This window comes from Lepisosteus platostomus, chromosome 9, assembly GCF_059453375.1.
Source record: "Lepisosteus platostomus isolate fLepPlt1 chromosome 9, fLepPlt1.hap1, whole genome shotgun sequence".
Classification (NCBI taxonomy): domain Eukaryota; kingdom Metazoa; phylum Chordata; class Actinopteri; order Semionotiformes; family Lepisosteidae; genus Lepisosteus; species Lepisosteus platostomus.
In genome coordinates this window covers 51,989,250-52,016,911 of record NC_142619.1, presented here as the reverse complement: position 1 = coordinate 52,016,911, position 27,662 = coordinate 51,989,250, and the positions used below count along the sequence as shown (strand labels likewise).

Sequence of the window (27,662 nt, the reverse complement as noted above, 5' to 3'; positions counted from 1 at the left end):
AAGCGCATGGTGACCTACTATTGAAAGCACGTCTTAGGACGGCTCATCTGCTTATGCTGCTGTTGTTGCTGTGGAGAGAAACAGGGGAGAGAGTAGTGGTGTGTTTGAAGCCCATCCTTTTTCCTGAGGCTCCCTTTCCCAGCGTCCACAGCACTGGCAGCCACTGCTAATGAATAATTTGCTTAGTGAGGTGTGACCACAGGCATTGTGTATTTGAATTTCACACTGGCGGATTGATGCAGGGGGAAGAAGAGGGGGAGACAGAGGAAGAGAGGGAGCGAGAGAGAGAGAGAGAGAGAGAGCAGGGAAGCTGAAACTCAATTTCTCACACATGAAAAAGGATTTGTACAGCATCGCAGCAGAGGGCACAGGGAATTTCAGGTTTTTAATACCATTTTTTACACAGTAAGTATTTCTTTTGCTTCCTTGTAACTGCCTTAGGTGAGAGGGATAATTTACAAAGCAGTGCATTAGAATAAACAGAACCCGTTCCTGTTCTTCATAAAGAAAAGATAACAACTCTGGAAAAGATCAGGGAGCCTCCTGGCTTTTCTTGCTTGCTTCATGAAATATGAACCTTGCTGGTTCATGACTTGAAATGAAAATGAGTCATTTGTGCTGCAGTCTTAACCAGTGCTGGCTCATCTGTAGACAAGTTAGGTCTCAGAAAACATGCTGTAGGAAAAATGGAAAGGACGATGCACTCATAATTTACGTAGTATGTCTGTGGCTGTCTGCGTCTGCTGTGTGGGTGTTCCGATGAACAGCATTTTGTTCTATTTTTAAAAATGTTAACCTGATAGAAGCAAATGCCCTCTTTGGCAAATCATTAAATCAGATAAACACTGTCAAAAATACTCTCGGTTCTTCCATATGGGTTCCCAAAAGATGACAAAAACTACACACTGATCTGAATAAAAGGCAATAGCAAGTTAAAGCATTTGGAGAAGCATTTCTTTTTAATGGCACACATCTGATCGTGGGAGTTTTCATTGAGAATTTTCAATTGTACTGTGTATGCCCAGATAAGTGAGAGTTCTCATAACATATGCTATCATATTGTAAATAGTCACATAAGATCCCAGTAAAATTGTGTATACATATTGATTCCTTAACAAATGTTTGTCTGAAAATATCAATGAAAAACATGATGCCGAAAACTAACACCCGCTAGTGATATTTTTCATTCTTTAAAAAAAGAAATACTAGAATGTCCTTTAAGTACTAAAACAGTTCCATAGAACTGTTCAACACAATAACAAATGAATAAAATAATTTGGATGACAGGAAGGAGAGGCAGGAAGAAGGGCATGGAATATAGGGCAATAGCTGGTGGGGACAATTGATTTATATTTGTTTTCTAAAGTCTTTCATTAGATATCTGTGGTCATCTAAGCAGGATTAGAAGTAATCGATTCCCAGCTAAATTAAGAGGCAATTATTAATTGAGGATAGTATGTGCCTGCCTCTACTCACAGGTGATGTTGTGTCTGATGCATGTTGTTAATAAAATGTTTAAAACAATTTTACATGGACACTGCTTGTTACAAGATGAAACAAAGATACTTCATGCAGAAAATGCATTTTGAGTCTGAATAATAGCATGTCCAAAATAGCTGTTTCTATTCATTGTTTGAAGTCCCAAGACTCCTAAGTAAAATAAAACACCAATCCTAGGTTTAGCTAATTTTGAAATTAATTCAATAAATGCAATACAATACTTTGTGGAATGCACACTGTAGAGCACACTTTCTGTCTCAAATGTCAGGTAGCAAAGTAGAACTGGGAAGAATGTTGTGAATGAATGAGGTTAATTCTACACATGTAATGAATCATTTAACTGTTGATGCACTGACTGAAATGTTTCCTTATGACTGTCATTAATATGTCAGCTGGTGACACGGATTTTAATTTCTTTTTATGTTTTCCTAACCTGTTTCTGTCTCAGTGGAGTATGGGTCATAATGTACCTAAACTGAATTACACATTACAGAGAAGCAATGCTATCATTACATTACCAAAGATTAGGACAAGAGTTATTTTTATATATTCATGACATATCCACATTAATCACAATAAATAAGTGACTCATATATTATATTTATTGTCTAATGCACATTTGTGTCTGAGAAGGATGCAGAACATTTTGAACAAATACCAATATTGTTTAGTCATTTTCACTTTATCAACTTTAACAATCATGCACGTAAACTTTACTTCTACCTAAAGGTAGTGAAAGGGTTTTTTTTTCTGAAGAAATGCAGTTGTAGAAAGGTTTACTTAATATGAACAACCATTAATTTGCTTTTACATAAAAATTAATTAAGAGTATAAAGAAAGTGGTGCTTCATAAAGCAAAGATTACAGGATATATTGTCACAAAATGACTACAATATTTGGCATTCATGGATAACTGTATGTGTTCCTGCATTTGCCAAAAAGATGAATGTGTTTAGTATTCAAGATTATAAATTTGCATGCAAAAATGATGATAATCCTTAACTGTAACCCAAATCTGGAAGAGAAATAAAGCTTCCAAACTGAAGGGGTGTTTTGATGGTTCTCTTTCACAATGGAAAAGAGAGAAGAGGTAATTGACACAGTGACAGAAAAACAAAACAATCACTGTAGGGCCCACACTGTCTGTTTGCTGTGTCCATTCAACCATTTTGTTTTGTAATCTGTGAATACCTAGTATCATGCAAAATATGCAAATGTATTTTCCACAACAAAGATGCTCCAATGCTGTCACTACAAAGTAACTGTTAACACAAATAATCTACTTTTGTTAGACATGTAGCTATTTAGCAAAACTGCTCCATTTATGCAAAGGGAATATCTACTACAGGCCAGACAGAAAATATAGTTTTAGTTACTTTATAATAAAATTCCAAAGGCATAGTAGTGCTTTGAATTCAATCTTTCTGTTGTAAACACTTTTTTTGTAATATTGGAGATGAGTCTCTGCAACTAATGTTTCATATTGTGAATGTTTTTTAACAGGTTTTTAAGAGTTTGTGATTTGTACATATTCAATGAAATATTTTAAATGTAACTGTTAGAAGCTTTAAAAAATAAGAGTTTTGATAATAATGTCCTTACACAGTATAAAGAAAATATTAAAGAAAACATAATACAGGCTTTCAACATTCTGTACATCAATTAATAAGAATGTATTTTTGAATAATATACATTATTATACATTAAAATCATATTCCCTTAATTTAACATGCTGTGAATTATGTATTTTTGGACAAAGGCCTCTCTGTTGAATGCTCTACATATGTACTATTATTCAGAATGTTTTCATTTGTGGTGCATACTGGTATTTACCTTCAACAACAAAAATCAAGCCACAGAAATGTAGAGAACTCACTGAATTCTGTGAGGCCTAATCTGTCTTGCTGGAAGAGATGTAAGTGCTTTTGGCTAAGCTTGCATTGGAAGAAAAGTGAAAAATATGAATTACTTAAACATGATTTAACAGGACAGTTGTCTTTGAAAAGTATGGTGTCCTTCTGTTTGAAAATGATGTTAAACTGTGAAATGCTATCACAGATGAACACCAATCTGTAAATAAGAGTAGTAATAAGAGTAAATAAGTGTGTTACATCCACTAATGATATTTTAAACATCTTATTGGAGATGCATATCTTCACATACAAATGAAGGAACACCGCCTATGGAACATTGTAGTTTGTGGTTTCAAAAGATTGTTGGTATTTTCATGAAATTACTGTAGGTCTAGACTCTTTTGTCTATCTTTATAGTTTATTATTTGTTTAAAGGCCCCCAAATGGTATATGTAGACAATCAGTTTCCATCAAGTACACTAATATACTAATGTGCAAATGTGTCTTTTATTAATCTGCAAAAGCAATGTACAAAGATATATAATAAATATTATTGTGTTTTAATTTCTCTGAAAGGATCTAAAATCTGTTGTGCTACAACTAATAGCAGTTTAAGAGTGAACATAAGAACAGATACAGTACAAATGATCGGCCATTTGGCATACAGTATTTATCCTATCTGGTTGTTACAATCCAATCATTTTTCATTTCTTAATAGAAGCTAGAATATCAGCTTGAAGAACATGGCTGGGGAGCTTGCTTCATAGGTCCGCATGACTCTTTAACTGTATATCTAAACCCTTGTACACCCACAGGATCACAGGAATAAACCGGGTAAACTTGATTACAGTATTATGAAGTCAACTTTTAATACTATGATTTACATGTTATCCTTACAGGGTTTCAAACAGTTGTCTAGCAATGAACTTTGTTAAACTAATTTTGAGGTAAAAACATTAAAAATCAAATAAATGCCAGGCCTGACAGTATTGGTAATTAATGACAAGCAATTAATTATTGACTCAGACGTGTTTGCAATTAGTTGTTGCTCTGTGGACAGTAACTACTTGCGAAGTGCTCCAGAGGGCTTTTATTTACAGATGACTTAAGGGCTTATGCTTTTCCCAGTGGAAACAAAATCTGTAAATGGCTGACAAAATATCAAATCAATCGTAAGTACAAAAATGAACCCAACAATTACGTTCTGACCCATCTTACTCGATACTTGATCATCTTGCTGTGGGTGCTAATTGCATAATGAGTTTGTCTTTACAAAGTAATCTATTTGTATGTGGCATCCTGTAAGAAATAATCTCTTGCTTTCTAGAAGGATCCACAGACTCAAATCCAACAACATGGCTATAGACATGCTATGTTGCAGACATCCACAATTTTCAGTGGAACAAAACGTACCTTCTGTTTTCTGATCTAAGTGATTCTAAACCTGTATCCATAGATACTTGTATCAAAGCTGATTCCTTCGAGTGACCCCTGAACTGATTTAGTCAACTTTTCAGGATTTAGAATATATAAACCAAATCACTATATACCCACGCTGACTTATATGGAGCTTTAATCTGTGGTACCTTCTTTTTACTATGTTTTTATTTGAAAAAGTTGGAAATGATCTAATTTTAGTTGTGAGTGCACACTGTTTTATTCTAGCTTTCTAAAGTGAAATGACATCTTGAGGAGTTTATCAGAAAAGTGTTTAATAATAGAATTATAGAACTGTAAGAATTAATTTTTTAGATACATTTACATTATATTTATACATATTGTACACAGAAGACAATGCAGCGAACTCACATTTAACACTGAAATACTTTGTCATGAAAGAACAGAACTGTTAAATGGAATTCATTTTCACCTGTATATCTCTCTCTTTTGTAGGTGAATCAACTGCCAAATGTTAAAGCCCCATGAGCGCTGAGAGATGTTGGAAATCAACTTCTGATTAGAGTTTCATGTTTTAGCAAAAGCACTATGCTTGTTCAAGTCTGGAAGGTGATATTCTTTCTTTGGCATTCATTATCTGGCACACTTGTTGCTGGAACTTTGGCCAAGAATGTACTGGAAGACACTTCACCTCAGCCACAACCAAAGACTGATTCTAATGATCATCACCAGTCTTTATCTGAAAACCAGGGTGTCTTGTCTCAGCCATCCTGGACACCCACAGATCTAACAGTGGAAACCAAAACCCCTTTCTTGCTTCTATTACCTTTCAGTTTTCCTCTTGATCTTCAAAGGTACAGCACAAAATCTGAAACAACTCCAAAGAGTACAGAAGGGATTTCAGTAACTAATTCATTATTTGATAGATTATCTGAAAGATATCAATCACTCAAACCTGCTATAATCAAGTCTACACTGAAGAATGCTGAATTCACAAGATCTAGCACAGAGACTTTTCCTTACAGAAAGGAAACATCTATAACTAAATTTACTAACAGTGGAACTGTAAGCAGTCTTCTCAGTAATAACAGTAAACCTACTCCTTATCTAACCACTCTGCCTGTGCACACTTTTGCTACTACTAATGAAATAACGCCGCCAACACCTAAGAGAGAAATGCTGGGATCAACAGTCTATACTACTCAAAATAAAAACTCTAGTGAGCCAGCCTCTAGTATGGTGAATATAACAACAAGCAAACCTTTACTTTCATTAAATGAGTCATCTACAGGGGCTGGTCTAGCTGGCATTGTGTTGCCAACAACAGCTACTCTAGCAGTTATCCAAGATGAGAAAATTAAGGAGACCGAACCGAAAACAGATTTTGATCAATCTAAAAATGCTATAATCCCGAGTCCAGTGGAGGAAAACATGAGATGGGCCACAACAACCATCAGTGAGAAGATGATGCATGAAGATGTTGTACAAAAATCAACACGATCCTCAGTGTTAACCACAAATACAACTGAAAGTAAGTAAAATCATCTCTTTGGATCTCTGATAAATAACTGGGGACTTATCAAGAGACATCAAATGTAAATAATTTTGTCTACTGATGGAAACATTAGTAGTAGAAAAAAAGATCCAAAATGTTCCTCCTATAACTGTTGCCAATCTCCACTGTCAGTTATGTACCAAAGATGTGATATGTAATTTTAAGACAGTTTAGAATATATCTTCCATTTAAAAAATATTTATTCTAAAATGATTTTAGTGAGCTCTTTCGCTTCTGTATCTGTCCATCACCAATAGTGTAAAGACCTGAGCATGCTTAGAAAACTGTTGCCAAGTTGCTTCTACTCAAAAAAACAGATCAAGTTACTCATCTGCATCATCTGAACTTTAAGTACTATAACTTAAATAATACTTATAAAAACAAGATTTTATTTAAATTCTGTTTTAAAGGCACACTTCAATTAGACATACACCGTACTTGTATAGATGTGTGACTCCATCATACCTCTTCCTCACTGTTCTGATGATCACTGTAATGGTCTCTCCGTCTCACCAATGAGAGACCATTTCACCATACGTTTCACCAATGTAAGTGGCAGGGCACTTTCTGTAAGTGATTTCTGGACAAACATGCCCTCCTTTTGATCTTGAAAGGGGTTATGTACGTGTATAACAACATGCCGGGTAGGTGTATGTGAATGTACTGTATTGCATATATCTTGAACTGTAGATATGTATATATTTCAAATACATATAGAATATGTGGTCTCATAGAAAGCTATGCTGACATTTCCCCATTGTAACACTCTGCCACGATTGCGCTGATCCTTCTGTATGCTTCCTTTCACGGAGATTCAAGGATACTTATTCCAGAATGACAGCAGAAGCCAACGTCTAATTAAAAAACAAATTTATTTAACCTATACATTTGTTTTTACAGATTTCACTCTTTCACAATTCCGCCAGAAGGTGTTGCTCACATACCCATCTCTTTGGGTCTCTTTCCCAAATCCCCATGCTCATTTTCACATTCTCATGTCCTCCTCACACACCTCTTATATTCATTTTACCATTCTCTCCTCCATTTTTCCACACACCTCAAGGAGGGCAAACAGCTGAAATCGTGTGCTGCTTTTTTTCAGCATGGAATTAACCTCTACAGGTTCATATACATGCAATACTCCGCTGTACATGATTTCAAGACACAGTGCAGGTTTTCTACTTCTTCACTTTCTAAGTAGAAACAATTCTATGATGATTTTGATTTAATCTGATAGATCTGTGTTTTGTAGTATAAAATGTAGCCTCTTAGATCTGTAAATGATGTGGAGAAGAACAATCTTTGTATTTTTCATTGTCTGACAAAAAAATCAAGTCAGCACAGAAGAATTAGCTTTTTTAGCTATCCTATATTGATCTCATGGGCAAGATAACTATTCAGAAAATCTTCTAATTAGTAGTCAGAATCGACACTTGGGCCCTGATTTGCAGAGCACTGAGTTCTGGTTTCTTTTCACCCCAAAATGTGAAATTATCCTAATTTAACATTAAACCAAAAGATGTTTTGTCAAGCTTTTCTGTTCTTTGCCAGACTGGAAACCAGGAATTCAGAAAAAGTCCTAAAATCAATGCTTTCGCAGCAAATGGCAGCAGTTCCCTTCCTTCATGACTGTCGTGTCTAATTAGTATTCTTAATAAGCAAAGCACCTGTTTGAAGTCAGGTTATGACTGACCCTGCCATAACTGTGGGGTGGAACATGATAAAAAAAAAATCCTGACATGCAAGCTGCAGTGTGTATCAGTATTCCACAAGCACTCGGAATCATTTATATGCCAAATCCTCTGGGAAACTCCTTACCTCTTCATGGATGCTGAGCATGTTACACAGCATCTGCAGTACACCCTCCACCCTCTTCCCTATTCTCTGTCCCTTTCTTCTTTTGTAGATAAAAGACAAGATTTACATTTTTCTTAAGAAATGAAAATAGTCTCTACACAAGAAAATGACATTGTGAGGCACCAAAGGAAGGACATTTCGTCTCCTATAAAGGTTGTACATGCAACAGAGAATGAAAATGTAGAAATACTGTCTACCTTCATTTCTTTCCCTGTTACCAAGACATTGTACATTCTCTGGTATTCTTGCAAATCAAGACGGGGCGGGGGGTATCAATTTTTACATATCTTTATTGTAATTTCAAAGGTTTGTTGAGTTACATCACATTATTTCAGCATTTTGTACTGGATAGTTAACACCATAGGTTTACAAGATTAAATGATCAATCTCAATTTCAGCTCATGCAAGCCTACTTGCACTACACTAGTTGTCATATGAAATATTTATACAGTAATTTATTTTGGGAGTTCTTCTTTGCAGGGCATTTTTAAATATATGGTTTCATGAGACATAAATGCATTAGACATGAATTCCTATCAGAATTTATTTGTACAGTGAAGCATGATCAAATAGTTTGCTGCGTTTTCATTAAAATACAAAAAAATCTGCAAGCATAATGTATATCATCCAATCATATTTGTACATTAAATAAGATTCGATGACAGTTGTTCTCTAGTGAGGTCCACATAGATAGGATGCTATTTCAAATATGAATAATCTCTCCAACTCCAGCTTTTTACTGTTCCATCTGTAATTCCACTCTGGTCTTTCACAGTACAGCCACTCTAGTCCCCTTAATTGGTGAAGCAATTCCTCACTTGTCTGCTGGAATAGCTGTTATGGGGGTGCTGGTGCATAATGGCTGCTACTGTATGTATCTCCCATCTCCCAGGTGGATCCTCTCCTAAATCTAAAGCATGTTGGAATCCTAAGGGATGAAAACAGTTACATAAAAGTAAAGAATTCTTAAAATACTTCGCTTTATAGAATTCATTAATATATCAGAAAAAAGCAACCATAAACATTGGAAACGAACCTGTAAAAATACTCTATCAGCAATTATATTTTAAGACCATTATGTGGAGATTTAATTGTGCTATTTTCTACAGCCTTTATTACTACCCCTACCTTCAGATACAACCCAGTGGAAATGTAAAAGTAATTGGCTACCATACAGTGCAGTGGTGTAGTCAAGGAAACCTTAATTGGTGCTTGGCATAGTACTGTATGCAGTCCTACTACGTGACAGCAGTTCCACTCCCTTGAACATGGGCTAGAAAGAGGTAAAAAAATAATAATAATGTGAAATATTATTTAATTGCATGACATATTAAAAAAAATAAATTACACATATAATTTATATACGTTACATACAGTGTTTTTGCCAAAATAGACACATAACGATATCAGTGAAAATAATGACGATAATGTTTTGTAAAGGTTTACTGAAGAGCTATTCTTGCAATGAAGAGAGGAGAGATTGTATACTGATCTAATCTCATTGAATTCCTTATCTATCAGCACTGACTCAAAGATCACAGACAGCAATTGAAAATGAGATGCATGTGCCTTGGTGCTTCTTAGTTATTATTATAATTCCAGTAGATGCACTATAGGGTTATCTGCTCACATTAGTCATTAATTGCTGGAGGAGTGATTTAAATTAAGACCCAAAAATATTTACCTTTTAGGTATACATTTTCAATTCCATGTGTGTATGACTTTATATTTTGCTCTTACAGAGCCTGAAGAAACACCATTTAGAGTTTATAATTATAAAACAATAAAAATGCCTCACAGCGCTTGGGCCCTAGTTTCAATTGAAATAATAAACATATTGTGTTTCAGTTATTCAAATTTAAAAGATGTCCAAATGTCAAGCAGATTTAGTTCTTCAGAGCATATATACTGTAGTAGACTGTCTGTAAGCGTGTTGCTAAATGTTAGAAAAATGCATTCCAATTTCTTCATGATGAAACAGAAACAGAATCATCATACAGAGAGAAACCTGTTGACAACTGACAATAAAAATATGCAAATCAGCACATTGCCAAGAGAATAGAAATTGATTTATCCGTTGGCTACAAACCACCACAGTAACACACTTCCCCCATGCACCCACATACCTAAAGAATATGTTATATACAATACATTCTTGTTTCATCATCTTTCTACTTTTCATTAACCTTTACATATTCTTTTGCAGCTCACACGCTGTCACAGCTCCATGCTCAGAACTCATAGTAGTCAACAATATGACTTTGAATATTGCAAGCAAGGTTGAAACAATTTTGCCCTTAAACAGTATTGAAGTGAGCTTCATTCCCTATTCTCCTTCCTAGGTCTTTCTCCTATGCAATCTGTGCAAGGGTTCATCTTGTTTTCATTTTGAATAGAAAATATTCTGAACATTTCTGAAATGCAGCAGAGAAGATGAGACAGTGGACAACAGAGACCAATTAACTGCAGTTCAGCAGTCGAGGAGTTATTTTCAGCAGCAGAACTGATCAGACTACAGAGGTAACAGAAGGAGAAGATTTAACAATTGTGATTCAGAGTACAGTGAAGTAACCTTTTAGGGACTGGTTCCCTCGTGAGAGTAATATTATATTTTGGTGTCAAAACAGTAAGGCTATTATAATTAATAGTGTTGTAAGTGTTCAGCAACAGTTTCATAAGGTTTCTATTGCCTTAAATGTAAAATCACCATGGCACCCTTGGAGTCATTTTCTTAGGAATGCAGTGGGACACAATAAGTCAGATTGCGCTGGCTTGCTAACATAAACCAGGATATCAGAAGTTGGACACATCATGACTCTTCCAATTATGAAGTTTCCACTTTGACACTTCTTTGTCTACCTCTCCAAGAGGGAGACACCTCTGTACTTGTATCCCAGATGGAGGTAGCTGTCATAAATCCACTGAGAATTGTGCCACATTGGGATGGATACGCTATCTGATGACATCTCTACCAGTCGGCCCCTGTGACAACGCAACTTAAAAGCAAAATAGTTTGGGATGCTCTTTTGGAATCCCCTGGCAACTTGACAGCAAGACAAATCACCTGGCTGTGACTGCTTTTGTCTGATCATCAGCTAGAACTAACTGAGCTGAAAGTAACTGCCAGATCGAGAGACCATACATAAACAAGAAGTTTACTCAAGACGTCCTCCACCACATTAGAAATTTTGTGACAAGCTCTCAGTATTGGTTTTGTCAACACCACTGAATATTGGCATATACTGTAATATACTGTAAAGCTTCAAATTGTTCTGGAGTATAATGTTTCCAAGTCCTGGGATTTGTGCATGTTCCAGGAACACTGACTTTTGTGCAAAGCTAAACACAGAATCCTTGTCATGTGAGAAGCTGTTTTTAGCAGGAGGCTAAGAGGAACGGTTTTCTCTCTTCTCCTGCACCTGCTGGTCATCCTTTGGCCCAGAGCAGGACTTCCTTGCAGGACAGAGCTGGCGGTCAAGGACTGGACAGGCTGCATCCAGATCCAGCTATTCCCCCTGTTATTTTTTTTAAACCTTATCTGGATAGCCTGACTAAGTCTTTTACTTTGGATGAGTATGCTTTCACCAGTGGTAACATAATAACACCTGCAAATTCAGTTATTATTCAAAACAATCCAAAAACTACAGTGTAGAAGGCCGAAATCGCAGACAATTCATCCATTTCATCTTAATAAAGCAAAAGTACTTGAATATTTACTTATCTTTCTAGTGTACGGATATTGCAGAAATTGTATAAGACTGGCTAATTTACAAGTTTGGCTGCAATAACTATTTTTATAGTCAATGTATTTAACCCTGTTATTAGTATCTTTGAAATCACTGGATTATTGATCATCCGTTTTTGTGTATCATACCTGTTTGATTCATATGCATCTTCACTCTTGGTTAATTTTGCACTTTTTATTATTGTGTTAATAAGATTGCATATTGACATTGATCTGACTCCCTGAATACTAGCTGCCCTAAAGTATTACTTGTGTTCACTGTCTCAGTATCTAATTGTTTTTTGTCAATTCAAACAACCCAGACACTACAGTGTTGAGGGCAGAAATCAACAATTTATCCATTTCATTTTAGTCAAGTCATTTAGTACACTACTAGTGTTGAGCCTTAAGAAACAGGATTGCTTGGCTTTTGGTTTGTGTGTATATCAAACAAAGCATACAGTATATTCACAATGGTTTTTCGCTATATTTTTTATTAGAGAAAATAATTGACTCTTATAATGATGTTTTATAAGATAATTTTAGTTGTACTGATTTCTCAGCACAACATAATACTAGCTAATAAACTATTTAAAGTACAGATACAGATGGATGGAGCTGATTAAGCAGATGATGGGGATTTGTTTGACACAACTAGGTTAAATCTCCATTTTCAATGCCCGTTTGTTGTGCAAAGCATGATGGATTACTTTCATACTTTCATTAATTATTTTTTTTCTACTTTTTAAAATAATTTCTAGCAATCTTATCTGAGTCTGACCCTGAATCTGAAAACCAACCAGACAACAGCTCTGAGAAGGAGAATCGGCTTGGATCTTCAGTACCTACCTTTTCCCTTTTCACGGCTCTGGATCCACAGTTTTCAGGTACAGTGATCTCAGTTGTGTCTCATTGCAAGCTTCCCCTGGCAGAGAAAGTAGTAAGAGTTGACCATCAATAAAATCAAGGGTTTAACAATTATCACGTTTTTGGAATTCTTTTCATAGCCAATCAAACATTACAAAAAGGTTATCATACTTATCATACTTATTTTGATATCATATGTTATACTTATTATCCTTAATTTCCCTTCGGGATCAATCAACTTTTAACTTATTTTATAAAAGGTATATAATAAAAAAAGGTTTCAGATGAATAATTCCCGATTCATTTGGATTCCCTATTTACTGTAGTTGCAACCAAAATGTTTTGGCAGTTGAGAAAAACTAACAAAATCAAAGAAAGCAATTTCTGTATGCAGTATTCTCTTTTTGCTAGTAAAAGAAATTAAAGATGGTATTCTGCTTCATTATAAAACATCAGAATTTTACATAACATAAGAAATAAAAATAACTTCATATTTCCTACTTCAGAGTTCCAGAAAGTGGACTATTCTTTATTTTATGTGCTGAGCCTTTACCTGCTTTATAGCTTTGCACATTCTACAAAATTCAACATATGTAAACACGTATACATTCAACATACAGTATAAGAGTTTTGAACATTGTTTCCTCATTGCAATAGCAATTTTGAAATAAAGCCACAGAGTCTCAATGACATTCATGTCTGGGAAACTTTTACAGTCTATAACTGTAATCTTCCATTTCTTCAAAAACCCCTGTGTTGGCTTTGAAGACTTTTTTAGGTCACTATACGTATGTAAAACATGCTTATTCAATAAGCCTTCTAGCACTTAGTAATGTGAAAGTAAACATACATATTTATTAGTATTTCACAGCATTCACCTATTATTCTACAACATAAAGATTATCAGTTCCTGAGAAAGCAAAAGTCCATATCATCCCACAACCTAACTCACTAATAACCACATCCTTAACAACTTGTGGAAATTGTCTTTTAGTTTTTTTTCTCCCCTCATCCTTTGCATACTATATATTGTTACGGTCTCAGAAAACAAGTTCTGTTTGAATTTTACTAAAGAAATATTCACATATTCAAAAATCATAGAAAATGTTTAGTTATCGGTCTTACCAAATAACTGTTGTTTTAATAAATTATAATATACCCCCCTTTTCATAAGGAAGTATAAAGTGACTCATCAAGAATTACTTATACGCCAACACATAAAAAGAACGTTTTGAGTGCATTGTCCTTTCCACTGTTCAGCAATGTGTTGTACATTTAAATACCTTGTTGTATGAAGGTGTCAACAGTGGTAAAAATGGTTAACTTTATTTCTGTAATACGTGATTTCTAAGGCATCTTGAATTCTGCATTCGTCAAAAATATCAAGGATAGAAGTTGAAAAGTCGTTTTAATAAGATTCTTTTTTTCTAAAGTATTTATTTTTAAAATATATTCTAAAATAATTTCTTATTAATAATTCTGTAGACATAAAGCTATGAATTGAGTCATATGTAGTAAAAAGCAATAAAATATCCATAATTAGCTTAAAATGTGTTTATATTTTGACTTTTAATAATATTGACAATGTGTGGATAATCAAGTGAAATACTCCCCAGTCTCAGACTTTCCTTTGTGATAGACTTCATACTGCAAAAATTTAAACATTTGTATTGTTTGTGATAATTAATGAAATAAAACATTGCAGGAAATACAGGAGGCACAAAACATCACATCATCCGAGCTACTTAATCAATAGCAGTGTCTCAAACCCCCAATATAAAGAGAGAGGCTGAGTGTGGCTGAACTATGGACCTGTATATAAGTAAAATATCACGTAAATATCCTAACCAAACACAAGAAAAATTAACTGCGGACTCTATCCATGTCCTATGAATAGTCCTTTTTTACTGCAGTCATCCCTATTAATAAAACTCACTTGTTGAGCATTAATAACATCATTGACATACCAGAGACTAACAGAATTAGTGAGGATGGGGAAAGAATATATAGCCCAATAAAGATCCCTCATATTTCCAAACCTCCCAAACACGTAAATAAGTGTTCAATACCCCAGATATACAGAGCTGACAGGTAGCATGTGCTAATAACCTTATATGAACTCTCCTACGTGGAGTGAGGACCTATGGTAAAAATTAATATGGATGAGCTGAGGCACTAAGCCTTTGGATGATGCAAAAACTATTATCACTGATCACCTCCCAGTCTGATATAACGTTCCACATAATCAACTCTTACTGTTGAGATACTGTGAGAAACAAATGTACTGTACATTGCTGAAGCAAACCCTTTTTTAACAGTTTGAGATTTATTAAATAGATCCAATAGTAGGCGAGAGAGGAGAGGTGAATCACTGGGAACACCAGAAGCATGAAACTATGAAAGAAGCCAGAGGTACTGTATAAAATTTAGAAGAACGTGGAAGAGAATATCGACTTTGTAAGTCCTGGAAAGAACACAGGCCAGAATCACCAAACGTGTCCTTCAGAATTAAAACACCACAAGTCCACCAAAGGGAACAGACAAAAGGATGAGAATCAGTCATAAAACATAATTATACTATATTGGTGATTGAGTAAATAAAGGTTTGCTTCTAAATTAACCTGGTGTTAGCAATTACACTGCCAATTCTCATCAATAGATTTTTGTGCTTTAGGTAAGATGGGAAGATCTTGTAGCTCTTTGTACCTTCTGTAGATCCCCGATAAGGATGCATAGTATTATTTTCTATGGTTTCCAGCAGAAGTGAGTAACTGTATTGAACTACAGTTAAAGAGCACTGAGTGGGAAGGGCCAGTAAAAAAAAATGAATACTTGTCAAGGCGAACCCCTAGCCTATTTTGGTGCCAAGAGTAGTTAATCAGATTCAGAGGTTCCTGCTGCTGCAAAACAAATTTAGAACATAGTGAGTTAAAGGGGAACTGCAACGCTAGTTTCATATTTCAGGGTTAGAAAGCATCAGCATTGATGAGTGCGTTTCAAGCTGCAGTAATGGTAAAATATACACATCAACTTGATAAAGCCTCCAATTTACACCAGAAGACAGACAAAATTTCCAGGTATGCACAGCACCTGCAATTCAGAACAAGGCAACAAAACTTCCGGTGATGTGTGCACCCTATGACATTGTAAACAAGCAGGCTTTCAAGATGGTTTTGCCAACAAATACTACTTGCTTGTTAACTCTGCATGCAGATCACATTTGGAAAATTCCGGCTGTGAAATGTCTGCTCCACAACATGCTCATACATCCCATTACATTATTCATTACTGGGACTAGTGAGCAGGAAGGGCCACATTACATGGCAATTCATGGGAACTTGAATGTAAGTTGCGTCAACATGGCAACAATAAGTTGACAAAGTTCACAAATTTTGTGCTTAATTTGAAATTTGTAATTTTTTTGTTACCAAGATTTAATAACCGGTCTGAAAAATTGGGACTGCAGTTCCCCTTTAAGATTCACACTTAATTTAAGAGAAAGTGACTGTTACCACAGCAAACAGGAATTTAACCCTTGAAAGAACGCCAATTTCTCATATAGTGATATTCTACCATGCAGAGTAATGTGAAGTGGCAACTTTGTCAATATTCTATCAAGGGTTCCCATTCCACTCTTCAGCAATGTTACAAATTATAATTACTTTATACATGAAAGCCTCAGCAATGGCAAAAATAGAAAAGCTGTAACAAAGGTTGTGTCCATTATAGGTGATGTCAAAGGCATAAAAACTAACTTAGTCCAGCTAGTCTTGTAACTAAAGAAAGAACCAAAAAACTTTAAGAGATTAGGAAGAGAGCTAAACACATTGGCAAAATAGAGCTAAATGTCATCAACGTATAAGGAGATACAATGTGGAGTCCTGTATCTTAATAAGTATATAACCTACCAAGCAAAACTTTCAGACCCTTGCATAGTTTTCACATTTTGTTGCTTCAAGTATCAAGCTATGATACTTTGAAGAAGCAATTAATTTTTTTATATACACCACCTATTCCAAACATTCAAAGAAAACACAAAATGAAGAAAATAGATTAATATGAAAGCAAAATAGAAAAGTCATAATTGCATAAGTATTTAAGAATTCGTAAGTATTGCCAAACCAAAATAAATGTAAGTACACAACATTACATTAATGAGGCACACAATTAGCTGAGTGGCCTCTATCTGCGTGCAATGAATGTGAATGGTTCACATAATTTCAGAATCAATACACATATCTCTGTAAGGTTCCTCAGTAAGAGAATTTCAAGCAATGATTAAACCACGGAGATGAAAAAGCTTTCAAAACAAATTATAGATAAAGTTGTATAAAGGCACAAATCAGGAGAAGGGTATATGGGTATAAAAAAATTCAAAGGCCCTCAATCTCTTTGAACACACTCAAATTGAGAGCCAGTGAATCTCAATTGCAATGCAAGATAGTGGAGCAGTGCTTAGGCACTGGGGTAATTGGACCTGGGGTAATGTCTGTGTGGAGCTTGTATGTTCTTCCCGTTTTTGTGTGGGTTTCCTCTGGGTCCTCCCAATCCCCTTCCCAAAGGCCGGAGCATGCTGGTAGGTTAATTGGCTTCTCTAAAACTGGCTCTGGTGTGAGTGTTTGTGTCCGTGTGTGCCCTGCGATGGACTGGTGTCCCCCCTGCCGCTTGCCAGGATAGGCTCTGGCTCCTCCGTGACCCTGTACTGGATGAAGCATTAGAAAACGGATGGATGTACAAGATGGTCACAAGAAACGAACCCAGCATGGGTATACCTATTTCAGAGAAAGTGTGCCAGTGACCTACTTTCCAGGAATCCTGCAGACACCTTCAGCAACAGGAATGTGCTGCAATCACACAGCTGATGATTGCTTAAGGTCATCCACGAAGTGCACAATTTTTGCACATTGCTTTCTTGCAAAAGGCAAAAAGAGGAAACACACTCACTAGCATTAAAGAAAGCAAACTGTACCACTGCCTGAAGTTTAGACTTAGTGATGTCATCAGCAAAGGTCTCCACCGCCACAGAATGTTCTGTCGGCTCACTGTGGTGAACAGCTAAGGTGTTATTAATTTCTTGAGCCATTGTTCTGACAGGAGAATTAAACATTAAGCAGATATATGTTATTTAAAGATAATAATTTTATCAATTGTTATGAAGTTGAAGTGTGAAATGAAAAATCAAATCAATACAGGATGTACTAAGGACAGAAATCTCATTCAGGCTCTTAGATCTGCAAACTTTCACTTTCAGGGAAAGGGGAAACACTGTATTACACATGGTTTCTCATTTTTATTTTCATGGTTTTGAATTATTAATTTTTGCAATATATAAACAAATGAGAGATTAATATTTTGGTGTTTTGCTTTGGGAAAAGTATATTATCTTTTTAAGAAGTTAACAGAGAAATATCTACACTGCTAAGTTGCCCCATGTTTTAACAGTCCCAGCTGTAGGATTGAAAAACCATGAGCACACTGAAGGTCACTTCGGCTTTGATTTAAAAAACAAATGTGTCTGTGTTTTTTGATAAGCTCTGTTTTCAGTTTCTAACACAAAGAGTCTAACTTGTTTTGGCTTTCCATGATGTTTATACTGTAAATATGTACATTTTTCATATACAGTACTGTATGTACTGGACATATGGCAAACAGGAACAAAGCATGAAGAAATGTAAAAAACACCTAAAGAACTTGCTACAGTTTGTCAAGCTAGACAATTAAGAAAATAACCCTTGTTCCACTGCTTTGCAGCTGCTGTGAAGGTCACATTGGGACATTTTAGAAATACATCAGCCCTGCTGTAAATGCTGTGCACGCTACTGATTATTTTAAATAGTGCCCATTTACCGTGTAGACTCAGAGCAAACATTCAGCAGCATTACCATTGGTTTTGTGAAGAGCACACTAATCTCTATTTCTGATTGTAGACATTTTCTAAGGTTTTCTTTGGGTAATCTGGAAGATTTATACTATGGTGGAATGGAAATCAGTTACATTTTCTTTGCTCTGTGAAAAGATCGAAGCTACCGTTATCAATATTTTTCAAAGCTAATGTTTCAATATTTATTTTACAAGAGAACAATAGAACCCTCACACATTTTTAGTTTATCTGTTCTAGTTAAATCTTGTTTGTATCCTCAGTAATTCAGTTTTCTCTTTACAATATTCTATATAAGAAATATTCAAGCAAATCTAACAATTGTCCAAATGTATTTACCATTTACTTGTATTCTAAAAGCACTTGGAAGGTGACCAGAACAGATGTCACACACAGAATTGTCATGAAAAACTACTGCAAGTTAACATAACAGTTCCTAGTCATGGAATTGATACTACAGGAAGAGCTAACAGTATCTGTACTCATATAAAGGGACAACACCTATAAAAATATTAACAAGTGTAATTTTTTTTTTTTCGTTATCTGCTGTAATGTTGTTCCTGGTTAGTTCCTATTTTTATATCTCATCATTTTTAAACTGTAAAATGACAACTGTGCTCTGAGGTGTATAAATGCTCTCACTCTTCTGTAACAACACAAGTAGGTCTAAGATGCACAGGTTGTGATTCCATGAACATTTCTGGGATGATATACAGTAGGTAAGATAAAATCACTTTATTAGCCACATACAATTTCTTGCATTAGAAATTTGTCTTTTCCTGTTATTAGCATATTAGCATATATTCCCCAATTTGTGTCCGCCCGAACAATTAAACTATGTCACTGTTATTTTAAAAATGACCAAATTTTTCATGAAAATCAGAATGAAAAAATAAACATATAGAAGATGAAACAGGTCCAAAGCAATTAAAATAAAAAATGAAGGAACTCATAGTTGTAGTCTAGGAAAATGTTTATAAATTTGTATAATGTTTTCAGCTTTATTATTCTCCATATTCCTGTGTCTAGCAATATGCAATCAAAAACAGTTCTTCAATGGGTGATTTGGAGTTCAATTTAAGTAAAATATAGAATTCGTATACATTTGGCCTCTGATATTAGAATAAAACTAAATATAAAGCCATTTTCACTTTGTTTAATATGAATCATATTGAGCTGAAGATCTTCACTAGCATAACAAAGTTTTTCTCATTTTAAAATTCAATACCGTATTTTAGGTCACTTTTGATCCAAAACAATAACTATCAAATTTCTTAGAACAATACTGGTGTTGACCTTTGGATTTTGAATCCAGCACACTTCCATTTGCCCAGGAAAATAATTTTATTTTAATTAGCAAAGCGGAGGGTTGTTTCCTAATAATGCAACTATGTAGTTTCCAGTATCACAATGATCATTTCATGGCCTCGGTCAGCATATTTTTAGAACACATTTTCTTTAGGAGGAAATTATCTCGTGCAGAAATAATAAACACACCTATGGGAGTTGTCTCTAAAGAACAATAAATAATACATTGCATTTGTACACAAGGAGACAGGGTGGAACTACAAAAAATTAACATTTGTGTGATGAAAAGAAATACTAAACATCTAAATAAGGGATTGGTTAGAACTGCAAATAGCTAATTGTTTCAGATACATTTGAAGACTGTGGGCATGAAGTTTGTCATTCAAACTTGTACAAATGTAGTGATTATTATATCAATGAATTTCCTAACAAATCTGTAATATTGAGAATATTTTCATAATAGGTATTAACTTTAAATTTGCACTTTGATACTTTGATAAGCTTAGGGGTTATTGGAGTGTGTGAGTGTTGTTAACAAGAATAGTAATCTCTATTTTATATCACATTTTTCATATATAAAAACTTTCCAGATGAAATGAACAAGAATGATTATCCTTCCAGTTTGTGCTGTTATTGTCAATTTATTTATTTAGCTAAAACTCTATTGTTGTCTTCTACACTTAATGTAAATTTTCTATTGAATGTCAGCAAAGGTCTCCAGCTACCCACCTGAACTATTATCACTACATTATCACTTTCAATTACCGCTTATCCAACTTAGGGACACAGTGGAGCCAGAGCCTTGTGCACAAGGTGGGATTCACCCTGAATGGATGCCAGTCCATCACAAAGCACACACTGACACAGACATGCACACACTCACACCAGGGCCAATTGCACAGAAACCAATTAACCTGCCAGCATATCTTTGGAGTGTGGGAAGAAACCGGAGTACCTGGAGAAAACCCATGCAAACAGGGGAAGATCATGCAACCTCCATGGAGATACCACTCCAGGAGCTGAACCCAGGCCCACCCTTAATTTAACCAGTTTAGCTACTGTATATAAAACATGTTAGTACTAAGCAATTTTTACAAATGTATCCACCTTTTAAACCCAATAATACCACTGTTATGCATCAAGATTTAATAACTTTTTTTTTCCAAAGGCTGAAGAGATGCATCTCTTCTGCTGGGACTAAACTGACATTTAAAATAGTTTTCACATGTACAACAGCTTCGACTCATATCATACTCACTTCCAGCCTTAAACTCCACTTTGGTCATCAATCATTGCTAATAATATATATGTATTGTTTTTATAGATTTTAAACTTATGTCCTTTTAATATTATTATTTCAATCTAGCTACAAAATGGTCTTTTGTTGTTGTTTTTAATTAATAAAATGGTCAATGTCGCATCAAGAATTAGACAGCTAGACTGTAGTCATTTAAAATTTCCAGATAACAGAAGTTGAGGTTAAAGAATAAGTTAGATTTTTATGTAAATTTGTCAGCATCTTTCCACCTAAGCAATGTTTGATTTCAATTTTAAAAATCCTTATTTTCTCTTTAAATTTAATAATAATTTTAACTTTGATAATCAAGTTACAATTTTCATATTTGTACAATTTATGTGGAATGTTAGTCATCATACGTAACCATGTTTTTTTTTTGAGAGACGTACTTTCAGGAAACTTCAAGGAAGACTGCAGATATTTATTTTTGCCCATTTAATAATATCTCTAGAACATTGAGACAGTACAAAGACAGTTGGTTCCAAGGCTTTATGAATGCACTGCTTTGGGTATCATTAGCACAGCAACGAAGGCATAGACCAAGCCTATGATGAATCTCACCAATATTCTTAGAATATTCTCAGAATCACCAAGTAAATTGTGACCAGAATCAAGAAGAATAAAACCAGATTATGAATGGAATTTGACAACAAATTTGTACAAACTGTATTTCTTCAAACAAAACCTGTAGAGATTGAGACAGTGTGTTCTCATCTGGTTAGCAGACTAGAACAGACAATAGTATTAAAGGTTGACCTAAGTTCCAAAACAACAAGGACAGACAGAGAGCCAAAACAGGAACACATCGATAAATTATTGACTGCCGTTCAAAGAACTCTTTCTGTCCTCAGTAATAAATTTGAAAATAGACTGAAATGGTTGTAAACCTTATTCGCAAATTGATGGGTTATAGCTGAAAAGCCAAAGACCATTATAGGGCTTTTTCCATCAAAGGATAAATTTAGGATCAGCCCGTAATCAGTAAACAAAGTTACAGATCATACTTTTTATTACATTGTACAATTAAATATCTCTTCATTCTCTTGTAAAGGTTTTTGAGCATACATGTCCTAAACTCCTTTATTTAGACATTAATTAGAAGATTAATCAACTGTCACTTTCTTTTTCTTTACTATAAATGGGGCATAGATTAGTATGCAGGTTGCATCTTACACAGTAGAGCTTCAGCAATTATAAATTTAATAAATATTCCTTCCATTTTTATAACATGTTAATTCAATAAATTAGGCTTGTTTTAATAAATTACTCCAGGAAGAGTGAGTATGTTTGTTTTTGGTATTTCAAGTGAAAATTCTGTAAATGCTCTACAGCTCTAGGGCGCTTATTCTACTTTCTCTTCCACCTCCTCAGCAATTCAGATTAACTGGAGCAGTGGGGAGCTCCAGGAGGAGAAGTGTCTTGAAAAGCTCCACCTTGTTTATTTTAATTAAAAATAAACTCACTAGAGAGTAACAAAATGATAATAACTGGCCTGGATTTGGAAGGTGATTTGAAGGTTTTTGCACAAGGTACATATTTAGAGTGTTTTAATGGCTGTTTCATCTCTATAAATCTATGCAGTGCAGATTAAGAATTTAAACTTTAATTAATAAACAATGTACAGTTGGAGTGTTTGCAGAACATAGAGTTATCTTGCAAACTGGAATTTAAAAAATCAAGCTAAATTAAAACTTATAAATTTGTTAAAAAGATATTTGGCATTAAACATCAAATCTATTTAATTGATGGATTGTATTTAGGTACTTATTAAACGTGGTATTATCCAAATCCATTTTTTAAAATGACCAGCAAGCAATTAATCTGATAATTCTGTTCTGCAAAATTTGGCAATAAGCTAAATTCATGTTTCTGTACTGTAGTTTTGGTATTATTCCCTGCGCAAAAGAGCTCAAAGAGCTCCATCAGTGGCCAATATTGTACCCTTTTCCTATTTTTGATTAAAACTTTGTTTTGTATCTATTTACAAAGAAAATTAATCTAGTTCATTTATAAAATAAGGGAAACTCACTGCAAAGTAAAATACTAATATTGCTCTATCTCTAACCTTGGTGTGTATTCTCAAAAACTATACTTTATATTCCAAATGCCAAATTGCTTGATGTACTGTAATATATAATCACCATTTCTGGCACAGATAACAATTGTGTAAAAGCATTTGAAAAACCATTAAAATGAATAATAAAATGAAACAATTGGACATTTAAAAGCACCTGCTTTGTCCAAATGCAAACTTGATTTAGTTTGAAACATTTTTGTCTACACTTTCTAATATCACAGTTTAATATAAATCCATGGAAAAGCTGTTACATCTTTGAATATCTGCAATAATTATTTGCTATTCAAATACAGCTGCAGTCTGTCTTTTCACTGTTAACACCGGAATATGCCAGAATGTGCTTCTACTAAATAAATTAGAAATTTATTTCCATAACCTTTGTCTTGAAAATACCACTTTTTAATTTGGAAAAAAAGTCAGTAAGAATCTGTATTTTCAAAACTTGCATTAAAAAAATTATAATCAGATACCATTAAGTAGTGTAGGGCACTCATTTAAGCCTATGAATGTGCTTTGCTGCTATTTTGGGACCAAACTTGTATAGCAATTACGTTTCTGTAATAAACTATCCAACTCTTATTTGAGAAGGTGCTTCCTGTAGCCTCATTATAGGCTTTGACTCGACTCAGGAGGAATTTCTGACCCCTCCTCCATGCTGCAATTCCTCTGTGGACAATGAAGAGTGAACAACAGCATTAGCACATTACATGAACACATTTACTTCTTATAAAATTGAAATAACACAATGCATACAGTATAAGACGCAGAACAATAATACAGTTTGTCTTTGTTGCCTTTGTCTTTCTTTGCTCAGATACTATTTATTCCTTAGATTTGATCTCATGCATAGGTGGTGTCTCATTATTCTGCATCCAGCCAACTGCCTAGACAGCCAACCACAGCAGACACCTGCAATTACCCAAATATTTGCTGGCGAATAGGCAACCTACTTGAACTGATAGGGTGCACCGGCACCCTCCTGTCACTTTGCACACGTATGAAAGCTAAATACCTCCTATCCTTGTGTTACTTCCGCACAATCTGTAATTGTATTGTAAATAGCAATTGTATCATTTATTGTATCGTAATCCTCACCTAATCCCTAAATTTCCGTCCTTTAACTCTGAATCCCTCTTAACACCGCTGTATGCTGTTCTGTTCGAGCACTGATAAATAAACCTCGATTGATTGATCCTTTTTATTTTTTCACAGATGCACTTTCTAACGAGGCCTGGCCTTCAGAGATGGCCGTTAACGAATCGTCCACCTTGCCTGACTGCAACCAGGATATGACTGGGATCTGCAATTCTTCTGACGGGTGGAGCCCTGCATTTCCAAGCAGCGATGGTGCAGCTAATGAGTCCTACAACCCCCTTCTGCTTTTGCCTCCCCAGCTGTTTGTCCCTCTTCATGCAGACTGGAACACGGCGATGGCAACTTGGGGGATAGCATGGGAAGCCCACATCTATGGACTAGGATCCTTATTTTCTCTGGTGGCCTTCCTCTCTGTTCTAAACCTGCTGTGCCTCCCTTTTCGGTGCCCTTCAGGATGCAGCTATTTCACAATGGTCAATGTTTTCCTTTTAATAACAGGGTGCTGTAGAGCATTCTCACTATTTTATGATGCCTACAGCCACCAGGACAAGTTGCCTGACACTGGAACTCTACTCCTTTATGAAGTGCCATTTCCATGTCTCACCTCAGCCTTCGGCATAGTTTTTTTGCTCCTTTCCATGAGATCAAGGATGCAGTTGTCGTACTCCATTTTTCAGCATCCCTGTTTCTTAACCATCCTCGTAATTCTGCATTTCTCAGCAACATTTGGGTCCATACTAATGCTGCAGATCTTCACTCGGCTCCCTTGCCTTTTTTTCGTATCTCAAGGAACCTTTGTGATCTTGACTACTCTCATGTCAGCATCCTTTTTTATCTTTTACTGTTATGTGAGGGCCGATGCCAAGCACATTTATCATCTGAATAACACTTCACCACCAACAGAGAGATATAATAGATGCCCTTTCGCAGACTCAAAGGACTGGGACCGTGCAGCAGTGACAGCTGTTTTCTCTGCCATGTTTGCACTATGTTGTGCGGGTCTTCAGCTATATGCCATGCTCCATGCTTTGGGATTTGGAGGCATGGAAGTATTCCACCCCTGGCCCTGGTGGGCCTTTCACTTGAGCTGCAGGATTTGTGAGGTTGGCATGTGCCTTACTTTGGTCCTTATTGTCATGCATCCCATCTTTTGTTCAAATGATGGACCTCAACGCACCTGCTGGTCAAACATCTTTTGCCTGTCCCACCGCCATGTTACGATGAAGTCACCTATCCTTCCTAATAACTACCAGTGGTCTTCAGCTCAGCAGGAAAAACTGGTGATCTGTGATGCCATTGCTCGCAGTGAATCAGAATGCCTTCCACTTTATACATTAGTGGAAAATCACCTCAGCAGTATTGATGGGCTTGATCTTTTATATCACAGCAACAGGGTCTTGACAGCAAAAGACATGGACCTAAATATGAAGCCCAAAACTAATTCACAGAAATCCTCTTTCACTAGTGTACATATTGACAGTGACTCCACAGCTGACCTCCGACCCCCTTCACCAATAAATCTGAGACGCAGCATAGATGAAGCCCTCTTTAGCGAAGCCCTTTTTCCTCAAAGCCTCTTCCAGAACACTAAGCTCTACAGTTCAAGTAACCTTTCCCTCAACCTGAAAAACACAACAGATAAAAGAGTTTTTAAGGAAAACGCAGCAGATCGAGGTCTGTACAGAACTTCTTCTTGCTTAGAGATGGAGGCAGTCCCACCCTTGAAGAGGTCTGTCTCTAGTTCCAATACATTAAATGCAACATCTTCCACAGAACAGTGGAGAGGAAGCAATTCCAGTTCTCTTTACAAAGTCTCCTTAGATGGATCTTCCTTGGTGCTCTGCTCCAGTCCAGAAAGGATGGGTTACTCCTCCCTGAGTAGTAATCAAATCGCGCTAAGCAACCTGTCCCAGACAAACCTAAATCAGGTCTCTCAATTTCAGAGACGTTATCAAGCCTTAGAATGTTCTTCCCGGGAATCATTGGACAAGCCTGGAGAACCTGATTTAGCCATTCAAGCAGAATTCATCAATGTCTGCAGGCAAATTGATGCACTGAGTGTCTGTAGTGATACCATAGACTTGTAAGACACTGTGATCAAATTCACTCTGACCAAGCACTGTAAAGGCAGTAAAATGAAGAAGTTAGAATACAGAAGAAATCATAGTGTTAAAAAGGTGCTAACATTTGCTTTTAAGAGCATACCAGCTAATTTTCTTGACAATAAAATATTGCCAAATGAAAAGGCTTAGATTTTTTCTTTAAATCTTGGTTCCTCCTTTTCAAGGCCTGGAAGAATTAGCATCCCCAAAAGTTACAGGGGGCTTTACTCAGAAAGGACTTAGAAGATGGTTTAGTTTTAATCTAGGCCTGGAATTTATGGAGATATTTTAGGCTTTATTTCTGGGGAATGAGCCCATCGAATGGCAGAAATCAATAAAGACTTCATTCAATAATTTCCTTAATGTATAGAAATTAGCATTTGGGCTGATTTACCTTTCTGAAATGTTCAAATTTTTAACATTTATTAAAAAATTAAATGTTGCAGTCCTCCTCTTATTTACCTATATAAATTAATCATACTGTGATTTTAATCAAGCACTTATTGATGAGTCTCATGCATATATTATGTACAGCTTTAGCTGGAATATAAAAACATAGAAGCAAATAATATTGATTATTGTTAAGACGTTTTGGTGTTGCTGCAATATCCATAGTGTCGAAGTACCTCATTGCGGTCAGTGAATATAAACATCCAATGGCATTTTATATTAACAGCCTTTATTCCTACATGGTTTTGTTAAAACATTTTCTTAAATATATTTATATATGATATGGAAAAGAACACACTGAAAATAAGAGTTTTGTAGCAGCTCCATCTACTGGTAAGTTCTGAAGGCTAAAAGTCTGTAGTCAAGGACTGTAGCATCTGCACCATTGCACTTGTGCATTTTGAAGACGTGTGATACTTTTTGTATATTGTTTCTTGATTTTTATATGAAAAAACATACTAATTTTATTGTTTTAGGATTAAATAATAGCATTTATTTGCTTTCAGCTTTGTTTGAAAAGGTGTACATTTTTTACCTTAATAAGTCAATTTATTGTGGATGTGCATGTGTGAAAAGAGACGTTTGACACAATGTTTATTGTAATATTGTAAATGAAAGCCTAGTTTGTTCAATTAGACAAACTGCTACAGTATATGTTTAAATATGTTCCAGATAGACTATTAAATCTTTATTGAATCTTA

At 35.4% G+C, this 27,662-nt stretch overlaps 2 protein-coding genes across 2 annotated transcripts in view; one reads left to right on the top strand and one right to left on the bottom strand.

The window, feature by feature from the left end:
* The first annotated feature begins 90 nt into the window (after positions 1-90).
* Positions 91-27,662, top strand: prrt4b (proline rich transmembrane protein 4b). The gene is made up of 4 exons (XM_088645500.1): positions 91-405; positions 5,247-6,282; positions 12,649-12,774; positions 24,527-27,662. The coding sequence occupies exons 2-4, from the start codon at positions 5,340-5,342 to the stop codon at positions 26,494-26,496; spliced, it is 3,039 nt and encodes a 1,012-aa protein (XP_088501626.1). The 5' UTR covers positions 91-405; positions 5,247-5,339; the 3' UTR covers positions 26,497-27,662.
* Positions 8,436-27,662, bottom strand: part of LOC148655204 (inosine-5'-monophosphate dehydrogenase 1b) — a 74,216-nt gene continuing 54,989 nt past the window's right edge. The window contains exons 17-18 of the transcript XR_015941215.1: positions 12,737-12,812; positions 8,436-9,091 (exon numbers count right to left, since the gene is read on the bottom strand). The gene's annotated coding sequence lies outside the window, so the exon portion shown is untranslated. The remainder of the gene's footprint in view (positions 9,092-12,736; positions 12,813-27,662) is intronic.

What these genes read in the sequence shown, in the direction of transcription:
- prrt4b (XM_088645500.1), top strand. Translation starts at nt 5,340, where the DNA reads ATGCTTGTTCAAGTCTGGAAGGTGATATTCTTTCTTTGGCATTCATTA. An exon ending in AACCACAAATACAACTGAAA is followed by an intron (nt 6,283 to 12,648) that starts GTAAGTAAAATC and finishes AATAATTTCTAG; the next exon opens with CAATCTTATCTGAGTCTGAC. An exon ending in TCTGGATCCACAGTTTTCAG is followed by an intron (nt 12,775 to 24,526) that starts GTACAGTGATCT and finishes ATTTTTTCACAG; the next exon opens with ATGCACTTTCTAACGAGGCC.